The 14,644-nt window shown below is 38.1% G+C and overlaps 1 protein-coding gene across 1 annotated transcript in view; it reads right to left on the bottom strand.

Annotated features, from left to right (window-relative positions):
- Positions 1 to 14,644, bottom strand: part of zgc:171482 (zinc finger protein) — a 70,740-nt gene that overhangs the window by 34,522 nt on the left and 21,574 nt on the right. Inside the window, exons 2-3 of the mRNA XM_036574136.1 lie at positions 14,036 to 14,140; positions 5,013 to 5,105 (exon numbers count right to left, since the gene is read on the bottom strand). Coding sequence (XP_036430029.1) covers positions 5,013 to 5,105; positions 14,036 to 14,140 — 198 coding nt within the window. The remainder of the gene's footprint in view (positions 1 to 5,012; positions 5,106 to 14,035; positions 14,141 to 14,644) is intronic.

Genomic DNA, 14,644 nt, shown 5'->3' with positions numbered 1-14,644 from the left:
ATGCCGCACTAACATAGTTCTACTGACCAGCTGACTGATGGTCAAGGATGGGTTTCCCAAAAGCATCTTACCACAAATATAATTCTTATATGGTAGATCAAGCATCACTTTGAACACTCTCTACCAATTAAAATGGTCTTCACACTAAGATGCTTTTGGGAGACTGTTTCCTGTTCAGCAGATTTTTTTCATGACCAAAAGTATTCACGTTATCAGTCATGTTGAGATCTTCAGTGGTCTGTTATGTCCATTGCTATCATATCAAGCTCACACATTGATACATTGAGAAATAGCAAACAGTTGACTTTAGCACACCTATCACTGTGGCTGTGTGAATCAGAATTTTTGATTTATTCTGATTTTTCAGTCTCAAGATGGTCTACTTTATTGCCATTGACCCTCCTTGGGCAAGCAATAGACTCCATATGTAAATGCTAGGATTAGCTCTAGATCTTTTGTTAATTCTCTTGTGCAGAACTGAGAAGCCAACTGTTACTTATGAGCCCCTGAAATGGACTTAGGCTTGCGCAACTGTGTGCAACATACCACCTCCATTTGTGCCTCCTAGCCATTGCCAATCGGCAATTCGTACTGTTTGGAGCATGTGGTAACAGGCAAGCAAGTGCTGCTTTACCAGTCTGAGTGTGTTTTTGGCGTGCATAGGAGAAAGGTGCCACAAATATTGTCTAAGAGGCTACTTTTAACTTGCAGACTCTCTTGTCTGCGGCACCTTTCTCTAGAAACCCATTTTAGCACGGCACATAATGTGGTTACACCACAGAGAAGCTTGTTAAACAGGAGAAAATAAACAAATGTTGGTGTTTCTTGCCAGAAACTTACTGACTTGCTAAGCTAACTTTGCTTGTTATGGTTTGGTAAAATTACACTTTTACAGCCTAGAAATCGCTTCAAAATAACAAAGTGCTTACTGTGTTAAATTAGCCTACAAGTTACTGTAGCCTACTTCTGTTATTATGCTGGGATATGAATTTTGTTTTAGTTTGTAACAACTTTGAATGAACTATGTCAGTTAAGCCAACATTCATGTTTTTTGGGAGAAAAAAAAATGGTGCAACGATCTGAACCCAGACAACACAAAAGGATGAAGAGAGGACATGTATAACACATTAAAAGAAAACTGATTATAAAACACATTGGGTGAATGCTGCTAAAGTGGGACACTTTCAGAAATATTACTTTCTTCATCACTTTTTACCATGATCCCTCTTTCATACAGTCTGACATGATATTTTTATAGTAAAGCTATAGAAAATCTCACTAATGCTGTTTAAACGTAAAACTCAAGAAACAGGCAGGATGACACTTCTTAGAACCTCTACTGACCGAACCCTAAAATCTTTCATGTGATTCTGTTAAAGTGGGACACATTTACTGTCAAAGAGAGACAGTTTCTTTACAGTAAAAAAAAAACTTGACATAAGCTGATAGTGTAATGACCAAAATGGTCCAGCTTGCTTAATGGTTTTTGAAAAGCCAAGCAGGTTATTTCATTCAGAAAAATCAAATACAAGCCTCTGGAGCTCCTTCCGGTGGGATTGCCAATAAGTAATATTGCTAACTTGAACCATTACTGTTGATATGTACAAACCCAATTCCAAAAAAGTTAGGATGCTGTGTAAAATGTAAATAAATGTAAATAAAAACAGAATGCAATGATTTGCAAATCTCATAGACCCATATTTTATTCACAACAGAACACAGAACACATATCAGATGTTGAAAGTGAGGCATTTTACCATTTCATGAAAAACATTTAGAACTTGATTTGTATACAGTGTCCCAACTTTTGGAATTGGGGTTGTGAATAAATAATACACAACAATTGCATTCACTTATAAGCTTCCCCAGTGGCTGTTCCAGTTTACCAGTAACACCCTGTCCTGCTTTGCCAATATGTTATTGACAAAGTGGGATGGGAAAAATTACTTACAATAAAATCAATTTGAAATTTATTTCTAGATTTTCTGCTGTACTTTTACATCCCACTTCGATATGTGTAACATTTACATCAAGATTTACTTCTTTCTAACTGTAACACGATTTGACTCACACTGTTGTCATTTCACTTATCATCCATTTTCATGATCTGGTTTTAAAATGGAGCATGCCTCTCTCTCAGAAGTGACATCACAAGCCCAGAACTCTAACAGTTTAACACCTTACTTCTACAGGATGAACTCGCTTTATCTCACTTTGCCCTTTGTCACATTTTACCCTCAAGCCTAGAAGGAGTATATACAACAAATGTGTGACATCTATCAGGTCTATCGAGAATAGATATAAATACTCTTGTCATCCCAAAGATTAACACCAAAGGTAAGCTCTATTTTAAATCTGTTTCATTTAATCAAATGTGCTAAAGTAGCAAACCAGTCAATTTCCAACTACTTATAGAATGCACTGTAGATACTGTGTGGAAAACAGTGTAGGGTGGTGGGTGTGCAGACATGCATGCGCAAGCGCAGGTCTGTTTGCACACACAAATGATTTTCAGCATCTGCAGAATTCATAATAGCATGATAATCTGCAATGAAGTTAAGACATAGTCAGATTTTGTTGTTCATGCTAGGACTGCTGGAAAACAATAGCAGGAAAAAGAATGCAAGATTACTCCCCCAATATCTAGACGCTACTTCTTTGTTCCAGTGCTTTTAGCTTTTCCAATTTGTCTCCACGCATTCTGAACAGCAGGTATTAATCACTGTTTAATTCAGAGGTCACACAGATCCACACTGCTTGGTGTCTGCTGCCCTAGCCATCTTTCTTTGTGATGAGGGGAATATTAGCATTCTGGCTTTAGGAAGAGAAAATGAGGGACAAATTAGCTAGACTTCAGAGTATGTCATCTTCACTGTCCTCATTATATGTTTCAACCTGATAGCAAGCATGCACAGCTCTAAAAAGAAACCTCGCTTTTTACCATGACAGCTTTCGGGGGCTGTTTCCTACCAATTAAAAAAGATAAGATATAGAAATACAGCTCAAAAACAGCCAGTTACAAGTATTCTCTGCAATTTACAGGTGACTTTACGTGTCTGTATTGTTTACGCAAGCCGAGTCATGGGAAAATGACACTGGCAAAAAACTGCAGCATCAGACAGCATGCAAAAATATGTTGGAACACCATTATAACTCTTATCTGTGTTTTCTGTGATATTTATTGTTCCAGTCTGGGTTTATTTCATGTTTCTACGCTACGCTGCAGTGAGTGAGCTCAATGAGGCTCAGGAGACAGAGGAGCATGGTAAAGGGTTTAACTAAAGAGTGAAAGGGTGTGCAGGGTTCATACATAAGCTGGTCTACCACAGCCTGTAGTCCAAGCTTTAGCAGTGTCCTCCAGGGCTATGGCCTGCAGAAGTAAGATATGGTCTTACTTGGTGAGTATACATTCACATAGTCAAACACACATACTGCAGGCTACTGCCCTGGGAGCAGACCAAATCCACCCATCTAAGTAGGGCTCCAAAGAATATTCAATACAACTTGATAATGAAAATCTTTGCAATCCATTCAAATAACTGATACAGATTTAGCATTTTTTTCAGTGATCTTCAGGTTTGCCAGCACCTGCGCGCACACAAAGTGTGAGGTATTCTGCTGTCACTGTCAAGACAGCCTGTCTGACCAAATACATCCTTCCCCAACAAACATTACTAGATTGGCTGTATTTTACTCTGGACAATAAAATGTAACATTTGTACAAAAAAAGTGATTTACAATCAAACATTGTTGCCAGAGATGAAGCACTCTTTATAAGCAAATTCTAGCTAGTTACAAGTAGCTTCACAATGTGAGAAAATTTGCCCAAAATAATCTGTAATTGGTCATTTTAACCCATTCATGTCCAGCAACTAAATTTAGTATGATAATGGATCATGGTCTAAAGTGATACAATTTTGTATAGCTATAATTTGGATTTTTTAAATTGCATGTAAGTGACATACCTTTATTAACAATTACATTTGGATTTTTTTTTTCATTTGGACTTTTAGGAATGTTGTGCCCAAAGGACTGAATTTAATGTGACAAATTAAGTGATAAAAACTGATTTGTTAGCCAAATCAGATATGTTTCTTCAGATATGTGCTCAGACAAGCTCAAAGAACACATGGACCAAAAGAAATGTAAAATTTCACATATGAACATTTGTGGATTAAGCAACAATAGACAGAAGTAGGGCCTTAATCCTAAATATTTTAGAGCACTAATTCATGGTGACAGACGGTTTTGAAAAAATAAGTTTTCTGTACTGCTCAGAATTTCTCTCTAGTTAGCATGCTCTTAACTGCATTTATTTCCAAGAATGAACATGAGCATGAAAAATAGTGAGCTGTTTCTAACTTATTCAGACTGCACTGGGTGTAAAGTCCAATATTACGCTGAGTTTAGCGCATGATCTAGTAGAAAGTGATATTTGCGTGGTTTAAAAACTTTCTTCACATAGAAATATAGTCACTTAGCCAATCAGGGATGAGAGATAAACAGAAATGATACAATAAGATACTGTTTAAAAGATGCTTTTTCCTCTGCTCTCCTGCAGTATTTTCTGTAACTCTTTTGTGAAAATAATTGTTTGTCTGTTATGTTTTTTTAATATTTCAATGTTTTTTTTCCTGTAGTATCTCAAAAAGCATAATTAAAACAATGAAAAGGAAAAGAGAAAGAAAATGTCATTTTCATGGATCTATACAATGTAGTTTGGTTGTTTATCAAGCACACTCACACACTAAACAAACGACAATTACTTCACTTTACTCAAGCAGATATTCATGGAGGGAAGAGTGTAGGAGCCCAGCCAAACTGCACTATCAGATCCAACTGAATAAAGACATCCATTAACTCCAGTGGCTCTTCACTGACAGGTTAACAAACACTCACTGCTGGAGGGTCTGAGAGCAAAACAAGCACACATCCATCTACACACATCAGCCAGCACTATTACTCACATATAACTCTTTCTCAAATGCTGCCTACTGTAAGGATTTACATACCGGGTTGTCTGGTCTCAGTCTTTTAGACGGTGGACCACCATCCTCCGGGTGGAGCATGTAGAACAGACGTACTTTGTTGGCATGTTTCTTGCTCTGGTAGATCAGACACAAAGGAAAAAAAAACAGTGAGAATTAAAGCCATTTTGATATTATTTTACTCATAATTCAACAGTTTTTTAATTCCACATACAAAAATGCACCCACTACAATGCCAACTCAATTTCTTGAGTAATCAAGACACTGTAAATACTGATGGGAAATCAGTTTTGGGTACTTTCTGTGTGATCATCAATGTGTAGTGCCATTCTGTTTTGACTGAACCAGGTATTAAATTATCAAGAATCATGTTATTAAATTGAATCATGTTTACTTGCATCATACTCACTAAACTGATTTGATCTCTTATGCTTTATTTAATGCTGAATTAGGGGAAATTACTGCATTTGCAATATATACTTGTTTTAATACTAAAGATTCTAAACCATGGTAAGTTTCCTTATGCTTATGAAGCCCTGGAATCTAGATTCATGAATTAAATATCACATAATTACCAACCATATATTGTTCAGGCTTTGTATATGTTTGTTTCGTTGATGAAAGCATCTGTGACTATTTATTTCATGGCCTTAGTGTTAAGTGTGAGTTTGCTTTCAGTCATATTTCATGAAGCTCTTTTGTTGTCTCTTCACCTGGTCCGCATTGACTATTAACCATTGCACTCAGGTTTACATTACGCCACCCAAACACTTTGATTATTTCATAGGAATCTGAGGATGCCAAAAGGGTTGGCAGCCACGTGAAGTTTGAAATATGCATGCAAGTGTTTCACTTTTTACAAGTGTTTCACTATTTACAAGTTCATCAAGTTTCAAATAGTCAAGGTGGGCCAGGGAGCAAAGCATAGGAGCCTTTAAAAACACTAGTGGACTACAACTTATTGCATTATTTAAGCTTTTTCTTTACCTGAATTACTTCTATTTTAATGTAATAGTACTCTCTTTTGCTTATTAGAGATTCATTCTGTAGTCCAGTAATTTTCATTAGACAACATAACGGTGATGGAAAAGTTAGAAACATAACACCAGACCTAAATGGAAAAACTTGCGTGCGTGTGTGTGTGTGTGAGAAAGATATTAAACCACTGCTCTGTGTGACAGCTTTATTTCATTTCATATCTGTGTACATTTTAATTTGAGAGCCTGGGAGTTTGCCTCCATTCATAAGATGAGCCGCAGTATTTCTGCCTGCCTCTCATGGCTTTTTCTGCAGAGAGGTGCAATTTCCAGAGTTCACTGGGAGCAAATACATTTTCTAACTGCTGCTAATATAATTGAAAAACGTGGTTATCAAAGAATTGCTGTATCACTCACAGCTTAAATCTGTCCCTTTAATGTCAAAAAGGTGAACACAGTAATATTGGACGAATGCTCTGAGAAGATGTGAAGCACTCCATGGCAGCAAAAGTACAGGTAGTAAAGGGAAAGGACCCTGTGACCTGAGATACACAGGCATTAGTGCCAAAGACAGCGATTCAGGTCAGGTTTTTGAAGCTGTTGTACTACTGAAGCTTTAAGATGGATTACTTGAATGTATAATGTAATATGCAATATGTTTGATATTAAAAACTGGAATGCAGATATCTGTGGGTAATAAGAGTTATCAATGTCAGCTTCAAAGCCTGGTGAGAGAACAGATTGCTGCTAGGTTTTGCTGAGATCTGCGGGGTGAGGCTCAAATGGAAAAGCTGTTATTGTCCTGTAGCCAGCAGCACAAAAGCTCTTTGCAGACTATTTTAGTCTGACAATAGGCAAATGTACAATAGACTGACTGCATTCAGGTATGATATGTGTTCTAATTATGCAACTGAAGAATTTCTATACAACACCACATTATGTGACATTTTAATGTTTGACGCAATTTTTGTGCTGATTGCACAGATTACAATTATGTATGAATGGAAATATGCTAAATGAAATATAGTATTCATGGGGCCCTCCTTTGTCATGTCCAATACCAAGCAATGCACAGTTATTCACAACAACATAATATGCTATTCTCCTTACTTAGTTAGCACTGAAGTGTGGGACAGTTTGGATGGCTCAACAATGTTACAGCAAGTTCTGACCTTCTGACCTGGCTAAAAAGTCCATCTTTTACCTTCATATCATATCATGCAAAACATTTTTTCAACCAATCATCGATCATTTTCACCAGAATACAGATTTTTCTCACCTGTTTCCTGTTACTGGTGATCTGTTAGTTTTGTATTTAAGCCTGGGCTTTAGATTAGATCTTTGAGAGGTATTGCTTCTTTCTCTAGAGCTACTGAGCATTATTTCTTGTATACTGTTTGTCTGTGATCCATATGTTATTTACAATAGAACATAGAACACATATCGATGTTGAAAGTGAGACCGTTTCATGAAAAACATTGTCATTTAGAACTTGATGGCAGCAACGCATCTCAAAAAAAATTGGGATGGGGCAACAAAAGGCTTGAAAAGTAAGTGGTACTAATAAAAAACAGCTGGAGGAACAATCTGCAACTAACTCACATGACTGGGTATGAAAAGGGCATTTTAGAGAGGCAGAGTCTCTCAACAGAAAAAATGGGCAGAGGTTCACCAATCTGCGAAAAACTGTGTCTAAAAATTGTGGAACAATTTCAGAAAAACGTTCCTCAACATATAATTGTGAAGACTTTTAATATCCCACCATCTACAGTACATAATATCATCAAAAGATTCAGAGAATCTGGAGAAATCCCTGCACACAAGGGACAAAGCCGACGGTCAATATTGGATTGGAAAACAGGCATGTTTCTGTACTGGGAATCATTGCATGGGCTCAGGAACACTTCCAGAAATCATTGTCTGTGAACACAGTTCACCATGCAATCCACAAATGCAAGTTAAAGCTCTATCATGCAAAGAAGAAGCCATATGTCAACATAATCCAGAAACGCCGTCTTCTCTGGGCCAAAGCTCATTTAAAATGGACAGAGGCAAAATAGAAAACTGTTCTGTGGCAGATGAATCAAAATTGAAAATTCTATTTGGAAACCACGGACGATGTGTCCTGTGAACTCAAGAGGAAAGGGACCATCCAGCTCGTTATCAGCGCACAGTTCAAAAGCCTGCATCTCTGATGGTATGGGGTTGCATTAGCGCCTATGGCGTGAACAGCTTACACATCTGGAAAAGCACTATCGATGTTGAACAGTAAACAGAGGTTTTAGAACAACATATGCTCCCATCCAGACAATGCCTCTTTCAGGAAAGGCCTTGCATATTTCACCAAGACAATGCTAAACCAATACTGCATCCATCACAACAGCATGGCTTTGCAGAAGAAGAGTCCCGATGCTGAACTGGACCGCCTGCAGTCCAGACCTTTAACTAACAGAAAACATTTAACGCATCATGAAATGAAAAATCCAGCTAAGAAGACCCAGGACTGTTGGGTCCTGTGTTGCTGCCATCAAGTTCTAAATGACAATGTTTTTCATTAAATGGTAAAATGTCTCACTTTCAACATCTGATGTGTGGTCTTTGTTCTATTGTGAATAAAAAATAGGTCTATGAGATTTGCAAATCATTGCAATCTGTTTTTATTTACATTTATTTACATTTTACACAGTGTCCCAATTTTTTTGGAATTGGGGTTGTATTATGACAACCCCTAACCCTGCAAACTCAAATTTACTGTTTTGTTGGCTGGGCAGTCTGGGCAACTTTTTTTTTATAAATTCACAATGAATGATTATTTTTAGGAAGCTTCCTGCTTTACTCCTGTTCAAGACCTAGTGTTCAAGAGGTATTTATATGATAAAGCAACATAATGCATTTATCCAATGGGATGGGGGGTGAGAAATGAGAACTGGAATGATTACGAAGGGATATGTGTTTGGTTACTATTTCAACAGGTAGGACTGTCATAGATTTCTACTGTTTATCACTATTTTGTGATGTTAATTACATAATTCAAAACAATTTCAACTGGGAATTCATCAAAGATATTCAGTTGTTGTTCTGGTCGTTGTACGAACATTGCAGAATGCTTGAAACTATCCTCCCTGATGTTTCACAAAACCCTTTCCTTTCCAATACTAGAGAACTCGTTATACAACTTGGTATTTCCATGCTCTGATACCTAATAGGTTTAAACACTAACCCGCGTAGGATGGAAGAGAGGGGTAGGATTGGTACTGGGTATCACTGCCTTTGAACATTTGGAGCTAACACAGCCTTTGTTGGTGGAGAATTATGTGAAAACTTGGTTGAAAGTTCTAGAGACCTCAGGCTATTGCATTAAGCAGAGTGGTTTTCTGATCCAGGAGTGTGGACTCATGTGTCTTGTGTTCATTTAGACTGGGAGATGAAACAGCATTATCGCAAAAACTGCACATTAAAAATGCATGTGTTTGTTATTTAACGGGATGATGTGCTGTGGGCTTCTTTGCATTTTCCTATATTTCTTTTTCATTCATAGCTAAGTGGGTTTGAAAAATAGTGATTCTCCAGCATATGATTAAATTCTGCTTTATGTAAGACAAAGTTCTGTCTTGTGGGTGTAAAATGGAATTGTCAAAAAAACAGCTGTTTTGGCCTCTGTGTGCTTCTCTATAAACATTAGATGGTCAAAAGTATGTGCACTCTTGTCCATCAGCATTAAGTCAAAAGAGCATTTGTGATGTCAAGCCCTAACGTTGGATGAGAAGACGTGGCTCGTAATCAATGTCCCAATTCATCCCAAAGGTGTTCAGTGTGGTAAAGGTCAGGGCTCTCTGCACGCCACTAGAGTTGTTCCACCTCAAACTCGTCAAACCTAGTCTTTTTGGACCTCGCTTTGTGCACAGGGACACAGTAATACCTTAAGAGGAAACTGCTGCCACAAAGTTGGATACTTATAATTGCTTAAAACGTCTTTGTATGTTGTAGCATTAATATTACCTTTACCTTTCACTGGAACTAGGGGGTCAAGCCCAAACCCTGAAAAAGAGCCCCACATCATTATTCCTCCTCCACTGAATTTTACAGTGGACACTATGCATTCTGGTAGGTAGCATTCTCCTGACATGCGCCAAACCCAAATTCATCCATTAGACTGCCAGACAGTGAAGCGTATCCACTGCTCCAGAGTCCCATGGCAACATTCTTTACACCACCCCAGCCTATGCTTGGCATTGCACATAAAAATCTAAGGTTTGTGTGCAGCTGCTCAGCCATACAAACCCAGTTCATGAAAATCTCAACGCACAGTTCTTGTGCTAATGTTGCTTCCAAAGGCAGTCTGCAACTCTGTAGTGAGTCATGCAATAGAGGATAGGCAAATTTTGCATGCTACATGCTTCAGCACTCAGCAAACCCTCTGAGTTTGCATTATCTACCGCTTCATGGCTGATTCTAGATGCTTCTATTTTACAATTATAGCGCTTACAGTTGACCATTACAGATCCAGCAGGGCAGATATTTTACATACTGATTTGTAGCATACGTGGAATCCTATGACACTGCCACGTTTAAAGTCACTGAGCTACTGCCAGTGTTTGTCTATGGAGACTGCATGGCTATGTGCTTAATTTTACATGCTTATTAGCAATATGTATGGCTGAAACACCTGAACTAAATAATTACTTTTGGCCACATAGCATATTTCACACACAATGCCCTGGGATTCTATACACCTATAATAGGTGTATGGTGAGACAATATTGGGATCTGATGTATGGGAGGATGAGTGAGTGTATCTATGGGTACAATTCATCGAGCAAACGATAAGACAGATGGAGGCTAGTGGGTACGATCACAAGCCCTATACAGCACAAGGTTGCAAATGAGTATGCATAGGTGCCAGTGCTGGCATTCGGAATGTTTCTTGCAATTTGACTAATTTTAGCTCTGCCAGACCCAGTAAGTGTGTGAGCGTAGCAAGAGGGCCCAGCTGGATTCAGAGTGAGCTCTATAGGCAGGCAGTGGCTTTGATAGATGAGTGTCAGAGCCTGGCTCTGAGGGAAAGAGAGCAGCCTGGCTGGATTACATAGGCTCAGTGAAGAGTCACAGCATTGGGTGAGGATAAAAGAGGTTGCTGATGCCCAACAGCATGTAAGCCAGGAGGGAGAGAGAGTTTATACTTTTTCTGATTTTCTTCTTCTCAAATCATTATTATTTTACTGATATTTTTCACATGTATATGAATAATATGGATGCTTCAGAGCATTATTAATGAATATGAAAGAATGAATTTTTTACTTAGCCCTTTTCTCAAACCCACGGATCACACAAAATGAACGGAGACTGAGAAAGAGAGAAAGAGTGGGAAGATTCAGTTTGAGGTTTTTGAGGATAGTTGCGTAAGACCAAGGATGAATTTTGTATCCCTGGGGAGCAAATCTAATGTGTGCTCTGGAGCAGGAGATGACTATCATAAACTCTCTATCATACAACTCTCCTCCAACTGTTCTTCTGTTCTCTCTGTCTTTTTCGCTCTCTCTCCTTCTCTCTGTCAATTCAGTGCAATTGAGAGATTTAGTGTTCCTTCACCTACATGACTGCATAATGTACAATATTCTTAATTTCTTAAAATAAATATAATTAAATTGTTTGGAGACTTAAACATCACTAATACCCTTTGGGCTTGTGAGATATACAAATGCTATCTCAAATCAGTCCAACTGAAACATTCCATGTTTCTTCTTTTTCATGACTGCATAATGTACAATAGTTTCTAAAGCACAACAGAACCAAGAAGGGAATGAGTAAAAGATAACTAAACAAAACACAATCTTTCATTCTTTCAATCCTCACGGATTTCTCTTCTCCCTGGTTTACCCCAGTTTCTCTCTCTTTCTCAGCGTCTCTTTCCCCTGCTCTCTGGGGAGCTGAAGAGTGGTGGAAGACCTTAAATGATTTGGTCCCAACAGTATGGTCTCCAGCTCAGGCAGCAGGTGTTCAGACACATTTGGCCGACTCAGTGCTTCTCCGTGGACATGAAGATTAGGAAAGGAATGGGTTGTATGCATTGCCTGGGCAGCTCTGGAATGGGCTGTTCGAGGAAGTCTGATTCCGAACAGCTCTCTTTTTTTTCAGCAGTTTTGGCCAGGAAATATAAAGCTGGTAACCATGCAGACTGCAGTAAATCAGCCATGCTCATTTGAACAATGTGCTATCTGAGAATGTTTACTCTAGATGAGAGATGACAAGCCACTGAAAGAAGAGCCACAGACTGCATCACTAAATATAGTGTACTGGCTGCTGGAGTCGCTTAGTAAATAAATCTCGCGGAGCCAAGCGGCTACTCTGAGACACTCCCTTCGCTACACTGATTCTTACACTAAGGGTTTGTCCTCATTAGCTTGCCTGTTAATCTACTGATTGCATACTTTGTAGTCCAGGGAGGCCTAAGTGAGGGAGTTAAATAATGCAGAGGGATGATTCTTTAATGGTCACTCATTAAATTACTTACTGTGAGGTTGAGAGTCTTGAGAGAGGTGGACTACATTACAGCTTTAAAAGCAGGCTGTGAAAAATGCAAGAGGTGAGCATTCAGCTATTCTGTAATGTATTACCGGGGTTCACCCCAGGTGCAAATTATTACACTGATGATCAATTGATGAGCATAGCTTTTAAGTTAATGTGCATCACTGACTTGTATGAGCACTGGGAGTAAAAAGATGCGACATCAGAATGTGGGGTAACATTTGTGATTTCTGTGTGATTTTATTTTAGCTACATTCTATGATCTCACTGAATGAAGACTGGGTTTGAAACACTTTGTCTTATGGCTATTTACTGCATTTGCAGCTATGCTTTTATGTAATTTGCCATAATAGATGTGACATGTTGGAATGAGCAGGAAAGCAGTGATTTACAAATCTATGTTGACCTGTATTTGAACGAAAACAGTACAAAGACATGTAATGTTTATATACAAAATACAGTGAAGTTGATTATACACTCATTCTGAGATTGATACCTGCAACATGTTCTAAAAACATTGGGACAGGGCAGTTTAAGACATTGTACAAAAAATGAAATGTACAAAACACATTTTAAACAAGTGACACAATCATGCTTTAGTATAAAAGGAACATCCAGGAAAGGTATAGTCCTTTATGAGCAAAGATTGGTCAAACTCACCACTTGCCCAAAAAATGCATCAGCAAAAAATCCAATTATTTAAAAAAATCCAATCTTTTTTTTTTTTTTAAAAAATAACATTCCTCAGTGAGTGATTGCAAGAATTTTAGATATTATACACGCATTAAAAGTTTCAGGGAATGTGGCAAAATCCCTAGCAAGGCCGGAAATGACAACTAAATGCCCATGACCTTCGACTGCTCAGACAGCACTGCATTAAAAACTGTGATGGATATCACCACATGGGCTTGGAAATACTTTGAAAAACCATTGTCAATAAGCAGTTTGTCGCTGTATGCAAGTTAAAACTGTATTGTCCATAATGGAAGTCATGTGTCAACAATGTCCAGAAACACTGTTGACTTCTCTGGAAAAGTGAACCTTTCACATTGTTTATGGAAATAAACAATGCTTTCTAGACAACATCTTTTACAGGGTTGTTCATATGTATTTCAACATAACAAGGCCAAGAAATGTTCTGCATGTTACAACAGCAGGGCTGTGCAATCAGAGAGCGTGAGTGATAGACTTGCCTGCCTGGGGATCTGTCTCTCATTGAAAATCTGTGGTGCATTATAAAATTCAAAATATGACCACAAAGGCCCTGTGTACACATACCCATGCTGAAGACCTGTGTAAAAGCAAAAAAAATCTGCTTTAAAACTGGATCAACAGAATTTGCTGATCAAACAAAATTTACTAATCAATGCTTTCTGTTTTTATTAGCATTTCACATACCGTCCCAGATTTTTTGGAATTGGGTTTGTACAATGTACTAATGCTAATAAATTCAACCTTTAATAAGAACATAAATAAGTTGAAAATAGGGTAAAACGAGTAAGACTTGCATGTGTGTTTGATGTGTGTTTGTCCATGAAGCTTCACCTCATAGTGTGCAACACGTTGTGATTCAGAGATGAGCTGGGCATTGCAGATGTTGCAGTAGCTCTCTGTGAAGAGTCCTCCATTTCCAACCCCTGCAGACTTCATCTGAAAGCAACAGCACAAGCACACATAGTCAGAACTTGTAAGGTGTATTTCACTTATCTATCACTTTCACTGTCAGCTTGCACATACATTTTATTATTAACAACTTCAGCTTCTATCCACTTCTCACCTCATCCGTGGGTGATAATCATCAAGAAGATGTTTAAAATGCATGGCACTTCGGTAACTAACTCTATTCTAAGACTCATCTTTGATAAAACATCTGTCAGTGCATCGCTATGGAACAAGTCATTTGATCTGTCTCACAAGAGGATACAAAAAAAAATAAATCAGTTTTCATTTGTTCTACGGTCTGTTCCTCAGCTCTTTATGTTCTCTGGGAAGAGCGATTGTTCCTTCATTGCTGTTCATCCATATGGTAATTGAAGTTATGCTCCACATTCCAGTGCCAAAATAATGTTCCATTTTCCTAGCACGGGCTTCTGGATAGAGTCTGTGTTACAAAAAAATGCAAAAAAAAAAAAGTTATTAGACTGCATATTCTGC

The sequence above is a fragment of the Colossoma macropomum genome, unplaced genomic scaffold (genome assembly GCF_904425465.1).
Source record: "Colossoma macropomum unplaced genomic scaffold, Colossoma_macropomum, whole genome shotgun sequence".
Classification (NCBI taxonomy): Eukaryota; Metazoa; Chordata; class Actinopteri; order Characiformes; family Serrasalmidae; genus Colossoma; species Colossoma macropomum.
This window is presented reverse-complemented; position numbering and strand designations above follow the sequence as displayed.